This window comes from Mobula hypostoma, chromosome 14 (genome assembly GCF_963921235.1).
Source record: "Mobula hypostoma chromosome 14, sMobHyp1.1, whole genome shotgun sequence".
NCBI classification, from domain to species: domain Eukaryota; kingdom Metazoa; phylum Chordata; class Chondrichthyes; order Myliobatiformes; family Myliobatidae; genus Mobula; species Mobula hypostoma.
The window spans coordinates 25446694-25460232 of record NC_086110.1 but is presented as its reverse complement, the minus strand read 5'-3'; the positions used below and the strand labels follow the sequence as shown (position 1 = coordinate 25460232).

Below are 13539 nucleotides of genomic sequence, written 5' to 3'. Positions count from 1 at the left end.
ATAACCTTGCATATATTATCTATTAATAATTACTGAAAAAGCTGGAAACATTAGCAGGTTCATAAGCATCTGTGTTTCAAGCTGATAACCTTTCATAAGAACCAGGAAAATTTAGAAAACAACCATGATTTAAGTTGCAGTAAAGGGAAAGGGGCAGAGAGAAGAAAGGGAGTGCTGAAAATAGGGTGGAAACCAAAAGAGAATGAATGATGCAAATTGTCCTGGTGATGGCTGAAATGGGGCAGTCAAGGCATATTCATCATATCTGATCTGTTTGCAGTGATGAGAATAGAGGAGAAAAATAATGCTATCAATGTGTGGTACAAAATGTAATTGTTGTAGGTCTAAAATAATATACTGTAAATGAGTAAAGACTGGCTATCTGAAATTCTGAGTGCTGTTTAACTTTCTAGTCAAGTGAAGTGAGTTCATGCTGGACTTCACTGAAACAGTACAAGAGCCTGAAGTCAAGATGGGAGTGGGATGGAAAATAAACTGAAAGGTAACAGACAGGTACCAGGTCACCAATGAGGACTGAAAAGTGCTGTCTGCAGTTTGGCTTCTTTAGGAAGAAGTGTATTGGCACCAGGTATTGGGAAAATAAAAGATAAAAAGACAGATTTGCAATCAGTGGAAATGCAGAGAGAATGTCCCTTTGGAATACTAAAAGGGGAAAGGTGTGTCTGATAGTGACAGCAGATTGAAATTCGAGGATTACCTGCTTTACATGGAAGCTGAGAACAAGGGAAATGCTTACTCTGAAAGAGAGGAGTGGAATAAGAGCATTTGGGATCAATGGTAATGTGGTGATGTAGGTAGACAACTGGCAGTGAATAATGGAGTATAGTGCGTGGACCCTACCTGTTTAAGATATATATGCTAATAAATTAGATAACGGAATTAAATGCAATAACTCCAAGTGTGCATAGGACAAAGCTGGGTGAGAATGTGAGCCGAAAGGCTCCAATGTGATTTAGGTAGTGACTAGATAAAAGCACTGCAAATGCAGTATAATGTTGATAAATGGGAGGTTACCACTTTTTTTCGGTAAAAGCAGGAAGGCAGACTATCATCTGAACTTTGATGGACATTTGGAAGGAGTGTGGTGCAATGAGTCCTGATTTTCATAGTGAACCAGCCATTGAAAGTGAGCATTCAGATAAAGAAAGCAGTTAAGAAAACCAATGCTGTTTTAACCCTTATAGTGAGATAAAATTGCACAATGATTTGGTAAATCTTAAGTTAAAGGCATCCGTTAGTCTGGTAAATTTATGCTTTCAGTATTGTGCGTAACTTTGAACTCTTTATCTGAGGAAGGATGTTCTTACCAAAGAGGGATTGCAGAGAGGGTAATAAAGGATAATTCCTGGATGGCAGGAATGCCTCATGCCTAATTTATTGCAGAACTAGCTCATAGAGCCAAATTCCCTTCCTCCGCTTTCACACTATGTATCTCACTCTGGAGACACTCTGGGTCACTTTATTTCTGCATCAACTCTTCAAAGTGCAAACAACACCTGAAGTCCCTCAGACTTTGGAAGCTATTTCCTGATTCATTTCTTCAGATTGTGCAAGCTACGTCTACCATAGCGAGCAGAGCGTGGCCGACAAGCTTGTGCTCTCCCACTGTGCGAGCTTTCTTTGGGTCACTCTCCCATATAATGCAAACCCGTCTATGGGTTTTTTTTTCCCCCTGCATAAAGCAAGCCGCTGTCTGAATCAGTCATTCTCATTACCAGCCCGTCTCTCTGTCATCCAGTCACACTGTACCAGCCCCTCTCTAGTTCACTCATTCATCTGGCACCAGCCTCTCTCTGGGTCACTCACTGACATTGTACCAGCTTATCCCAGAGCGACTCACTCACACTGGGTCAATCATTCACTCTGTACCCGACCCTCTCTGGGTCACTCACTGACATTGTACCAGCTTATCCCAGAGCGACTCACTCACACTGGGTCAATCATTCACTCTGTACCCGACCCTCTCTGGGTCACTCACTCAGTAACACTGTACCAGTCCCTACCCTGAGCAACTCTCTGTCACTCTGCACCACCTCCTGTCTTCCGCGCATTCTGACTCGGCGGCCGCTCTGCGCATGCCCGCGGCGGCTCGGCAGCAGCAGGGTTCCAGCGCGGCGATGTCGTCCGTGTCGTGGTCGCTGAACGACAGTGACAGCCGGAGGAACAAGACGAGCCGGGTATTCCCGGTGCCCAGGCAGACCTCGCTCTTCCAGCCGCCCGTTCTCAACCCCTTCGCCCACCACATCGAGCTGAGCGTGGCCGACAAGCTGAAGGTGAGCGAGAGGAAACGGCTGTCCGAGAGCGGTAGCGGTTAGCGGAGTTTGGAGAGCAGCCGGGGGTTGAGGGTTGAGGGGGGTCGGGGGGTGTTGATTTCAAAGGGTCAGCGAGTGGGGTGACTTTGGAGGGGTATGGGGGGTTTAGTGAACCTAGAGCAGCCGGGGGTCTGTAGAGGGTGACGGGAAACCGGGGCTGTAGTTAAAAGGGGTAGGCGGGGTACCACTCGGGGCTGTGGGGTGGGGTAGCAGGTGTGTAGCTCCTGAGGAAGCAGCTCCTTCCGTCCAACTGGTCCATGCCGACCAAGATTCCCGTCTAAACTAATCCCATTTGTCCACGTTTGACCGATCTCTCTGCAAGTCTTTCCCACCCAGGTACTTGGCCTTTTAAATATTGTTAATAGACCTGCTTCAACCACTTCCTTTGGCAGCTTTTTCCCTTATGCTGACCGTACCCTGGGTGAAAAGGTGGCCCTTCCAGTCCCTATTCAATCTCTCCCGTCTCACCCTGAACTTGCATCCTCTAATTTTTGACTCTTCGACCCCGCGGGGGGGGGGGGGGGGGAAACCGTGCACATTCACTATATTTATGTCCCACGTGATCTTACATGCCTCTGTAAGATCATTCCTAATTCCCTTCTGTGCCAATAAATAAAGTTCCAGCTTGTTGAACCTCTCTTTATAAATCAGTCCTTCCAGTCTGGGCAACACTCTTCTACGTTTTGTTCCCACTCTTTCCAGCTTAATGGCATCTTACCTAAAACACAATATTTCAACTAAACACAATACTGAACACAGTCTTTCAAATGTGGCCTAGTCAACACCTTATTCAACCAGAAAGTAACATCCTTACTCCTAATCTAGATGCCCTGGCTGATCAAGGCTAAGGGAGGAAATGCATTCTTCACTACCCTTTCAACCTGTGGAGCTATTTTCAGGGAACCATTTACTTGTACTCCTATATCCCTCTGTTCTACAATGCTTCCCAGACGAAAGTCCTTCACTGTGAATGTCCTATTCTCATTTGTCTTCCAAAAATACACCACCATGCTCTTATCCAAATTAAACTCTATATGCCATTCATTGGCCCACGTATCCAGCTGATCCAGATGCCTCCAAAAATCCTGATAACCATCTTTGTTGTTGATAGCACCATCTATTTTGTTAGTCTACAAGCTTACGAACCATGCCTTCTACATTCTCATTCAAATTACTGATGCAGTTAACAAATAATAATGGGCCTCAATTAACCCCTGGGAAATACTACTAGCACAGGCCCGTAGTCCAATAAACAGTCCTTCATCATGACACTCTTTTTCCATCATACCAACTGTGCATTCAGTTAACTAGCTTTCCCTGGATCCCATGTAATCTAACTTTCCTACCATGCAGAATCTTATCAAAGTGCTACTGAAATCTATGGAGATTATATCTATATATTCACATTTACTTCTCCAAAAAAAAATCAATCAAATTTGGGAAACAGAAAGCGGTGCTTACTATCCTTAATCAACCTGTCTTTCCAAATGCTGTTATATCTTCTGAAGGGCATTAGGATTGGTGGGTGGTGAGGGGAGACTGTATTATCAGAATGGAATGAGGGTGGAATGTATTAGGAATAAAATGCACTGGAATAGAACAGTGACTCCTGAGTCTGGGGGAGGAAAATGGGATCGGGCACTGGGGATGTAGTTGCTGCAGAGTGTGGGTTCAATATCTGGATGAGTTGTCAATATTGCAAAGTCGATATTGTCATTATTATAGGATCTGTCCAGTTCTAGACAACTAAAGTGTGACTCATTGCTGCAAATGATGGAAGTGATGTGAAGGTTAGTAGGATTGAGAGGGTGTATGAAAGATGGGGGGACACCACTGCAGTGTGAGGGTTACCATTGTAGGATGTAGTTAGGGGAGGATGGAAATAGTGCGAGGGCGGGCAGTTGATAATATCAGAGTCATGATTCATGACACATTTCTGTGGTGAATGTAGTGAACTGAAGACCCTATTTTCTTGTTTGTTTACAGATAGCTTTGGCCAGCATCACCCTTGTACCTTTGCGCATTATATGTATTTCTATCTTTGTTATTGTTGCTTGGCCATGTACACTCCTTGGACGATTTTGTTATCCTGTATGTGGCAACCAGGAGCCAATTCCAAACTGGAAACGGTAAGTATTAGTAACTTCTGGTTGTAAACCGTCTATCACCATACGTACAGTGCCCATTTGAATTGTGGGGGGGGGGAGATATCGAGCTCAATTTTGGCGTTCATCTTTCATTAATGGATCTGATACTGATTATTGAGCTCTCTTATAGTTGACGGATTTAAGTAAGATTAACATTTGAGAAGCAAAAGCAACGTAACATTCATTATTTTTACAACTGTTACTCTGCTATCAGACTTTCATTATTTGAAGTGTGACATTAGTATTTGCTCTTTTTTAACAAAATGGTTCTAGTTTACAGAGCAATCAAGGTGGACCAGTAATTGCTTTTAAATATTGCTGCATTCTCTTGGAAGCAAGAGATTGAAGCAGGTTTCTCTTGGAAACAACTTTGGGTTGATCTTGGTGTGCTTGAATTCCATTTGGAATCTGAAGCCCAAAGTGTTGGCGCTACTTTGCAAGTTAATCAGGCCAGCCTACAATGCAATTTTAGTTAATTTTTAACTCTTTAGGATATATTTTACTCCATCTGCATTTATTCATTTCATTTACAGCAGCGTTACGAAGTATGGAAATATGTTCTCATTGACCCATCAAATCAGCAACTGAGCATGACACACCCATTTACACTAAACCTACACTAATCCATTTTATTCTCCCCACATTTACATCAACTCCCCTTTGATTTACCACTCATTTACACATCAGGGGAGATTTATTTACAGTGACAATTAATTTACCAAAAAAAAATGCATGTTGGTGTGTGAGAGGAAAGCAGAAGAACACTTTGAGGAAATATGGTCACAGAGCATAGTTTAGATGCCGATTAAAATTGGGAAGCTTGGTTTACCAAAAAAAGACATTTTCTCTTCCCCTTCCCCTTGGCCAGGATTGCAGGGTAATCATTATATATTGTTCCAGCTTCCAGAGCTCTTTCCTGTTCTATTTGTTTGACTATCACGTTGTCTGATCTAATATTCAAATGATGTACCTGATGCGTGGTCAGAAAATAAAAGTGAAAAGTATTTTAAAAATGACCTAGTAAACGTTTATAAGAATATACAATATTTTAACCACGACATGTACAAATGTTTTTGTATTGACTGGCCTGAGTGCTGCAGCTTGAATTCCTGTTTACAGTAACATGCCAAAACAACGACCTTATTCATTTTCTTTTGCCCCAACTAATAAGATTGTTATTTCAGTTTCAACACTCCCCTAAAGCACCTTCATACAGCATCTTCAATATCAGTGTGATCTTTGAGATTGATGGTCTTTAGCAAGAGTTGAAATATCCAGTTCAAGTTGTGACAGCAAAAGTCTTAAGTCCCCATGTGTAACAATGTCCAAGTGGTTTCTGTTTTTGTGAGTATATTTTTTCACTGCACTGAAGCCTCTTTCAACAAGGTAAGAGGATGGAAATGCAATGAAGAGCAGTTAGGCTGTTCCCCAAAGACCAGGAAACTGTATGACAGTGTAGTCACATACCACAAAAGCCAACATTTTTAAAAAACATTTTTGCTGCTTCATCATTATGATTTCAATTATTTCTTCTGGCAAGCCCTCTTCCTGTTCTTTTACCTTTCAAGGAAATGGGTTTTTACCCAGTCCAGAATTTACAGAATCCTTGAATCAATTCTGAAAATCCTTCTTCAGTGACTGCAGGTGTGAGCAATACTCTTGCACATCACCATCTGTGTAAGAGAGTGCCATACTATAAAAGTGGACACTGCACTTTTAGCCTGGATTAAATTGAAATTCTCAGCCTGCAGTTTCATACTTATAATGTTCATTTTGTCATACAGATCGGCTCGGTATGCCTCAACTCCGTGTAGAAGTTCAATCTTGTTTCTTAAGCTGTTGTTGACTTTGAACAAAATTTCAACCACAGTGTCAAAAATATCAAAGAAACATTTTAAGCAGCAGCCTTTTGTCAGCCAATACACTTCAGTGTGAAGAAGCAAGCATTCATAGTTATCTTGGCACAACTGGCAAAATATTCTGCTACGTAATAGATGAGCTTTAATTTTGTTGATAGCAGACATTACAAGAGTCATGCTTGAAAAAAGTCTCTGTCTGAGGTTCTTGGCTGTGAGATGGTGATGAATTACACAATAAATTGCAAACAGACTTGGAGGTTCTTTCTTCCATAAATGCCACCAAACCAGCATGGCATCGTGTAATATTTGGTGCTCCATCTGTCGCACAAGAAATCGTATTCCTAATCAGAATGCTTTTATCCTCAATACATATTTTAAGCCTGCTGTAGATTAATTCTCCATTGATATTTGTTTTTAACTTCCCCAGTTTGTTAATTTCCGTAAATTTTTCCATTTTTGATAAACCATACATATACCATTAGCAATGCCTCATTGTCTTGCACAGTCGATTCATCCAGCGTATCGCAATTTCAGTTTTTTGTAGCTCCGTGCATGGTTGATAGTCAACGTCTTCACTCATTTTGTCAATATGACAAGCTACAGAGTTATTACTCAATGGAATTGATTTTAAAATGCTGGTATCCATTTTGAGAACAGTGGTGAGCACTTCTGATACAGCAGGCATTATTAATCTTTAACCAATTGTATGAGATTTTCTACACTTTGCTATCATTTTGGAAATGTTTTAAGAAGCAATGAGACCACTATCAAGATAATTTTTAGCTTTATTGGCAAATGACTCAAGTGTGCAATGCTTTTCAAATGCTTCTTTCATCTTCTGAAACGGAATAATACCATAAGTAGCTTTTTCAGGGTGTCTTTCAGAGAAGTTTTCCTGTAATCATGGCTCCATTAGACACATGGGGCATCGCTGATCTGACGGGAACAGAATAAAACCATACTCCCAAGTATGTAACATCGTATTGATACACTTTCTGTAGTTTCTGTTTCTTAGCAGGATTAGAATTCAAGGCTTCACTGCCTTCAGGCACATGGAGATTGTGCAGTATGTATTTATGCATCATTAATGGGTCTTAATTAAAGTAAAAAATTAACACAAACTGGGAATGCCTATCTGATTTTAACGATGGTGGTGCGTTGACACGGATGGAACGATAGTAGCGGTACTCAAAGGAATGGCAAGGCGAAGATGAAGACGATCACAACAGTGAAAATTACACTGACAAGGATTCAGATTGGAATCTGAATGTTGGTCGAGATAGAGCTGGTGTTCAGCAAGGTATCTTTACACTATTCCACTTGGCGTGATTGACCAATCACATAAGGCCTCATAATCCCCAAAGGTGGTTCTTGACCGCAGATATAAACCTGAGTTCACGTTGAACACCTGAAGAGGAATCCTCGGGGTCGGCAAGTTCACTGATTGGCTGTATTTCACTGCCTGCAGAGCTATGTTTCTTCCTGTGTTCCAGTGGCCCCAGTGCCTCAGCCTATTTTTTTGGGAGTGCCTGCTCTACTAATGGTTGGCCAGATCTTGTGCCTTAAGTTAGGGTGCCGTCTAATGCCCCCCCTCCCAAGAATCTTCAATGCTCCTGATGACTTCTGTGTCCCCTTGGGACATGTAACTGCCCCCTTGGGAATCACTGCATTAGATCTTGGATAATCCTGTGCAAAATGTTTGGTCATCTGCAAATGAATAGATTACAAGACATTTAGGCTTGAAAATAAGAGTACTTTTGTAAATGTTGGCATATAGATTCATAATTCTTAAGAATTTTTGGCCAGTTTTGCACCAGAGCATAGTTTAATGCATGATAAATAGGGCTCTGCACTTCATGAAATCATAAGATAAAGGAATAGAGTTGAGCTATTTAGCCCATCGAGTTTTCTCTGCCATTAATCAGGGCTGACTTCATTAAAGCCCATTGTCCTGCTTTCTCCCTGTGATCCTAAACCCCCTTACAAATCAAGCACCTATAAATCTCTGCCTTGCATTTTGGGTGTATTATACCAACTAGCTTGGCCTCTGAGACAATAATTTCCACAGATTCACCACTCTCTGGCTGAGCAAATTCTTCCTCATTCTTAGTTTTAAAGAGACGTGCCTTTGTTTTGATGCTGTCCCTTTGGACCTTAGACTTGCATACTAATGGACACATCCTCTCCATGTTCACTCTGTCCAGGCCATTCACTATCCAGTGGGTTTCAATGAGAACTCCCCATCATCTGTATGAACCATTGAGTACAGACCCATGGATATCAAATGCTCCTCATATGATAAGCTTTTCATTTCTGGGATCATTCTTGTGAACCTCTTCTAGACCTTCTCCAGGGCCTGCACATCCCTCCATAATTACAGTACCCAAAATTGACTAGAATATTTCAAATGTGTTCAGACCAATGCCTTAAAGCCTCAGCGGTGCAATCTTGCTTTTATATTTTGGTCCTCTTGAAATTAATGCTAGCATAAAATTTTCTTTCTTTGTTGATGACCAGTGGAGTTCTGCAGAAGACAGTGTTGAAACCACAACTTTTTAGTTTGTATATTAATGATCTGAATGAAATAACTGATTGCATTGTGCTCAACCTGCATGTTAACCATGTGAGATTCTTGGACTAGGAACCCAAGTCCCTTTGCGCTTCCTGGTCTTGAATTTTCTCCCCATTTAAAAAATAGTCTATGCTTTTATTCAGTCAACCAAAGTGCATAAATATATACTTCCATCTGCCACTTTTTTTCCCATCTCTCCCAACCCGTCCAAGGGTTTCTACAGACTTCCTGCCTGTGTGATAGTAACTGTTCCTCTACCTATCTTGGTATCATCTGCACCCTGTCCACAATACTGTCATTAATGTTTAAATTGAAAAGTTGTGGTTCCAACACTGACTTCTACAGAACTCCACTGGTCACCAACAGCCATCCTAAAAAAGTTCCCTTTATGCTTACTCTGACTTCTGTCATCAGCCAGTCTTCCATCCATACTAGACCCTTGCTTCTAACACCGTGGACTCTTGTTCAGCAGCTTGTGTGGAGCACCTTGTCAAAGGCCTCTGAAATTCCACGTAAATGACATTACTGATTCTGAATTTGAATAGGTTTGTCAAGCAAGATCTCCTCTCAAAGAAACTCTGCTGATTTTGTTCTTTTTATTGTATTTACAAATACACCAAAATTTCATCCTCAATAATGAACTCAAAAATTATTATGGCACAGAAATGGGCGTCTTGGCCTATCAGCCAAAAATGCTAACTTTTCACTTCCATTTCGCACCCATCTGCCCTCACCCCATCTTCCCACCACCACACCAGGGATAGCGTTCCTCTTGTGCTCAGCTACCACCCCACTGGCCTCTATGTCTACAGCATAATTCTCCGTTATGTCCACCGTCTCCAACAGGATCTCACCACCTACTGGGATCGCTCCCTACACAACTCCTTTGTCCACTCGTCCAACCCCACTGATCTCCCTCCCGGTACATGCCCTTGTAAGTGGAACAAGTATCACACTTACCCCAACACCGCATCCCTCACTACCATTTAGGACCCAAACAGTCTCTCCAGGTGAGGCGACACTTCACCTGTGAGTCTGTTGGGGTCATCTTTTGTATCTGGTGCTCCTGGTGTGGCCTCCTGTATGATGGTGAGACCCAACATAGTTTGGGAGACCACTTTGTCAAGCGCCTTTGCTTCAGCTGCTAGAAAAAGTGGGATGTCCCGATTACCACTCATTTCAATTCTACTTCCCATTCCTATTCCATATCAGTCCATGGCCTCCTCTACTGCCACAATGAGGCCACTCTCAGGCTGGAGGAGCAGCACTTTATATTCCATCTGGGTAGCCTCCAACCTGATAACAATTTCTGAGAACATCAATTTCTCAAACTTCCAGTAATTGCGCCCCCCCCCATTCCTTCACCATTCCCCATTTGTATTTCTTTCTCTCTCACCTTATCTCCTACCATCACCTGCCTCTGGTGCGCCTCCCCCCTCCCTTTCTTCCATGACCTTCTGTCCTCTTCTATCAGATTTCCCCTTCTCCAACACTTCACCTCTTTCACCAGTCAACTTCCCAGCTCTTCACTTCACACCCTCACTTCCCCCCCACCCCGTCTTACCTATCACCTACTACCTTGTTCTTTCTCTTCTTCCCCTCCCCCCACCTTCTTACTCTGACTTCTCCTCTTCCTTTTTAGTCCTGGTGAAGGGTTTCAGCCTGAAACATTGACTGTTTACACTTTTTTATAGATGCTGCCTGGCCTGCTGAGTTCCTCCAGCATTTTGTGTGAGGAACTTTTCACTATGTTTTTGTTTTCTCTGCAGAAGAGAAAATGTTAATATGATATTTTAATTTTATGTGGTGCTGGTAGTAAGTGAATAATACATTACTTTCACTAAGATTCATTTAGTTTTTCCTGTGGCAAAGTATTTGGGCAACTGCATATACTGTGACGGAATTGTCAGTCATTCATATTCCAAAGATTTTCTCAAGGTTAACTGGTGTACAGGAACGTGAATGGGACTCTGATTAGTAAATGAGATGTAGATTAGTAAAACTGCATTAGTAGGACTGTATGTTTGCACTGCTTTCAGTATCCGAAACCTACTTTAATTGTATTAATACTCATGAGAAATAACATGAAACAACATATTTCAAACTGAAAATCAGTTCATTTTTAAAAAGATGGAGTTCTTGCAAATAACTCCAATAAACAGTGATTGATGCCTAATTTGGCTGTAGATTATACAAGAATAACTCATTTTGTAACCTTCAGTCCTGATGAAGGGCTCCAGCCTGAAACGTTGACTGATCATTTCAACAGATGCTGCCCGACCTGCTGAGTTCCTCCAGCATGTTGAGCGTGTTGCTTTAACTCATTTTGTAATCTTAGTCCTCATTCCATCATGATGCAGGTTTATCCAGTTAGGAATAAGCATTGAAATATGGTTTTTACTTTTCAATAGAACTGTGGTATAGTCAGTTGATGTGTCAACTACAAGATTAGTCATTCAGAGATTTGAGTTGACAAAGGTGCATGTAGTTCTCTCCATACCAATTAAATAAATTAAATTAAATTAAAATTAAATAAAAATCCAGAATAGATAATGGGATTGTTAATTATATAATTCAGGGAAGTAAACTTGTCATCTCTTCCTGGTCAGTAGATTTGATTTCAGGCTCAGCAGTGTATCTTGAAGTTAGGACAATTAGATGTGGTCAGTAAATGCTGATGTAGCCAGCGATACCTGGCCCTGGGAAGAAGCTTATTTTAAAGGGACTTATTGCAGTTTATAGTCTGTGGAGATTTGGAATTAATTGGGTGAGATCATATGGGATGCAGTATGGAATCCTAAAAGTGTTTTTTTTCTAATTAATCTTCAGGAAGCTGATGTACTTACTGAGCATAATGTATCAAGACTGAGAACATTCAAAAGGTTAACAAGGCTGTACATTTGCACCTTTGCTCCTTTAAAGAAATGTATCTTTCAGAATTGTTCCACACCAAGTACAATATCATTTATCCTACTTTTGAAAATCTAATAAAATTATTTTATTTAGATGATTCTGTTGTAGTTTACATATTTTATGTATTGTGCAAGATCCAAAAAAAGTTATCCTGCAATAACATACACAATTCAGCAGGTCAGGCAGCATCTTTGGAGGAAAGTGCACAGTTGATGTTTCAACTCGAGTCTCTTCACCTGGATTAGTAAGAAAGAGGGGAGATAGTCAGTATAAAATGCTGGTGGGTGATGGGAAACTGAGGGAGGGGGAGACTGGGAAAGATGTAAGAAGCTAGGAGGTGACAGGTGGAAATGATGAAGAGCTAAAGAAGATGGAATCTAATAGAAGAGGACAGTGGATCATAGAATAAAGGGAAGGAGGAGAACCAAAGGAAGGAATGTGGGTGATGGGCAGTGAGAGAGTGATTGGGTGGGTAGAGAAGGTAAAATGCGGCCAGTAGAATAAGGGAAAACAAGGGGGGGGGAGAGGTTATCAGAAGGTAGAGAAAGCAACATTCATGCCATTAATTTGGAGGCTCCCAAGGTAGAACATGAGGTGTTATTCCTTTCTCAGCATCTAGCCTCAACTTGGTAGTAGAGGAAACCGTAGGCAGATGTATAGGTGTGGGAATGGGAAATAAAATGTCTTCCTACTGGGAAATCTTGGCTGTTATGACAGATGAAATAAATGTACTTGACAAAGTGATTTACCCCAATCTGCTCAAGACTTTCTGATGTAGTGAAGGCAGATGTAATGAATAGCACTGATAGATTCACACTCACCTGGAAGGACTGTGGAGGGTCTCTGAATGGAGGTGTAACACTTAGCTGAGTTGCAGGGATATATGAGTGGAGGGATGTGGGTGGGGTGGGGTGGGCTACAGGGAAGTCAGTGGTAGTGATCCCTGAGGAAATTTGATGAGGAAGATGTGCCTAATGTGGGATCCCATTGGAGATGACAGAAGATGTGGAGAATGCTTAGCTGAGATACAGAAGCCTGAAGGCACATACTCAGCGATTCAGGAACAGCTTCTTCGCCTCTGCCATTCAATTCATAAACGGACATTGAAGCTTTGGACATTACCTCACTTTTTTAATATACAGTATTTATGTTTTTGCACATTTTTTAAAAATCTATATTTTATTTATTATTTTTCCCTCTCTCTGCTAGATTATGTATTGCATTGAAATGCTGCTGCTAAGTTAACAAATTTCATGTCACATGCCGGTGATAATAAGCCTGATTCTGATATTCTATCCCTGTTATATCTGAGGGGGAATAGAAGTTAGTGGGGAATAGAAGCATGTGAGGGCTGCATCAATAACAGTGGGAGAATACCCCATTTTCTGGAAAAAGAGGACATCTCAAATGTCTTGAAGTATTCTCCAAATTTTAGACTCAAAGTCAAACATATTCTTTAAGAGGATAAATATTTTGGAATGTTTAAATTTGAAAATAACACCAATTTAAAAGAAAACATCACTCAGTGGGTTTTATATAAAGCAAAGAGTATCTAATGAACATTTTCATATCAAGGGTCTCTGTAAAATAAAGGTTTATATAGAACTGCATAAATGCTGAGGATGTATTTATGACCTCTTTAGCCAGATAGGAACTTTTGAAATGCAGTTCCCCTTAAAAATTGGCAAAATCTATAATAATATTTGGATTACGAA

General features: G+C 41.1%; 1 protein-coding gene across 1 annotated transcript in view; it reads left to right on the top strand.

The window, feature by feature from the left end:
- Positions 1 to 1994: 1994 nt before the first annotated feature.
- Positions 1995 to 13539, top strand: part of lpcat2 (lysophosphatidylcholine acyltransferase 2) — a 91028-nt gene continuing 79483 nt past the window's right edge. Inside the window, exons 1-2 of the mRNA XM_063067436.1 lie at positions 1995 to 2294; positions 4320 to 4462. Of these exons, the coding sequence (XP_062923506.1) occupies positions 2097 to 2294; positions 4320 to 4462 (341 nt within the window). The 5' untranslated portion in view covers positions 1995 to 2096. The remainder of the gene's footprint in view (positions 2295 to 4319; positions 4463 to 13539) is intronic.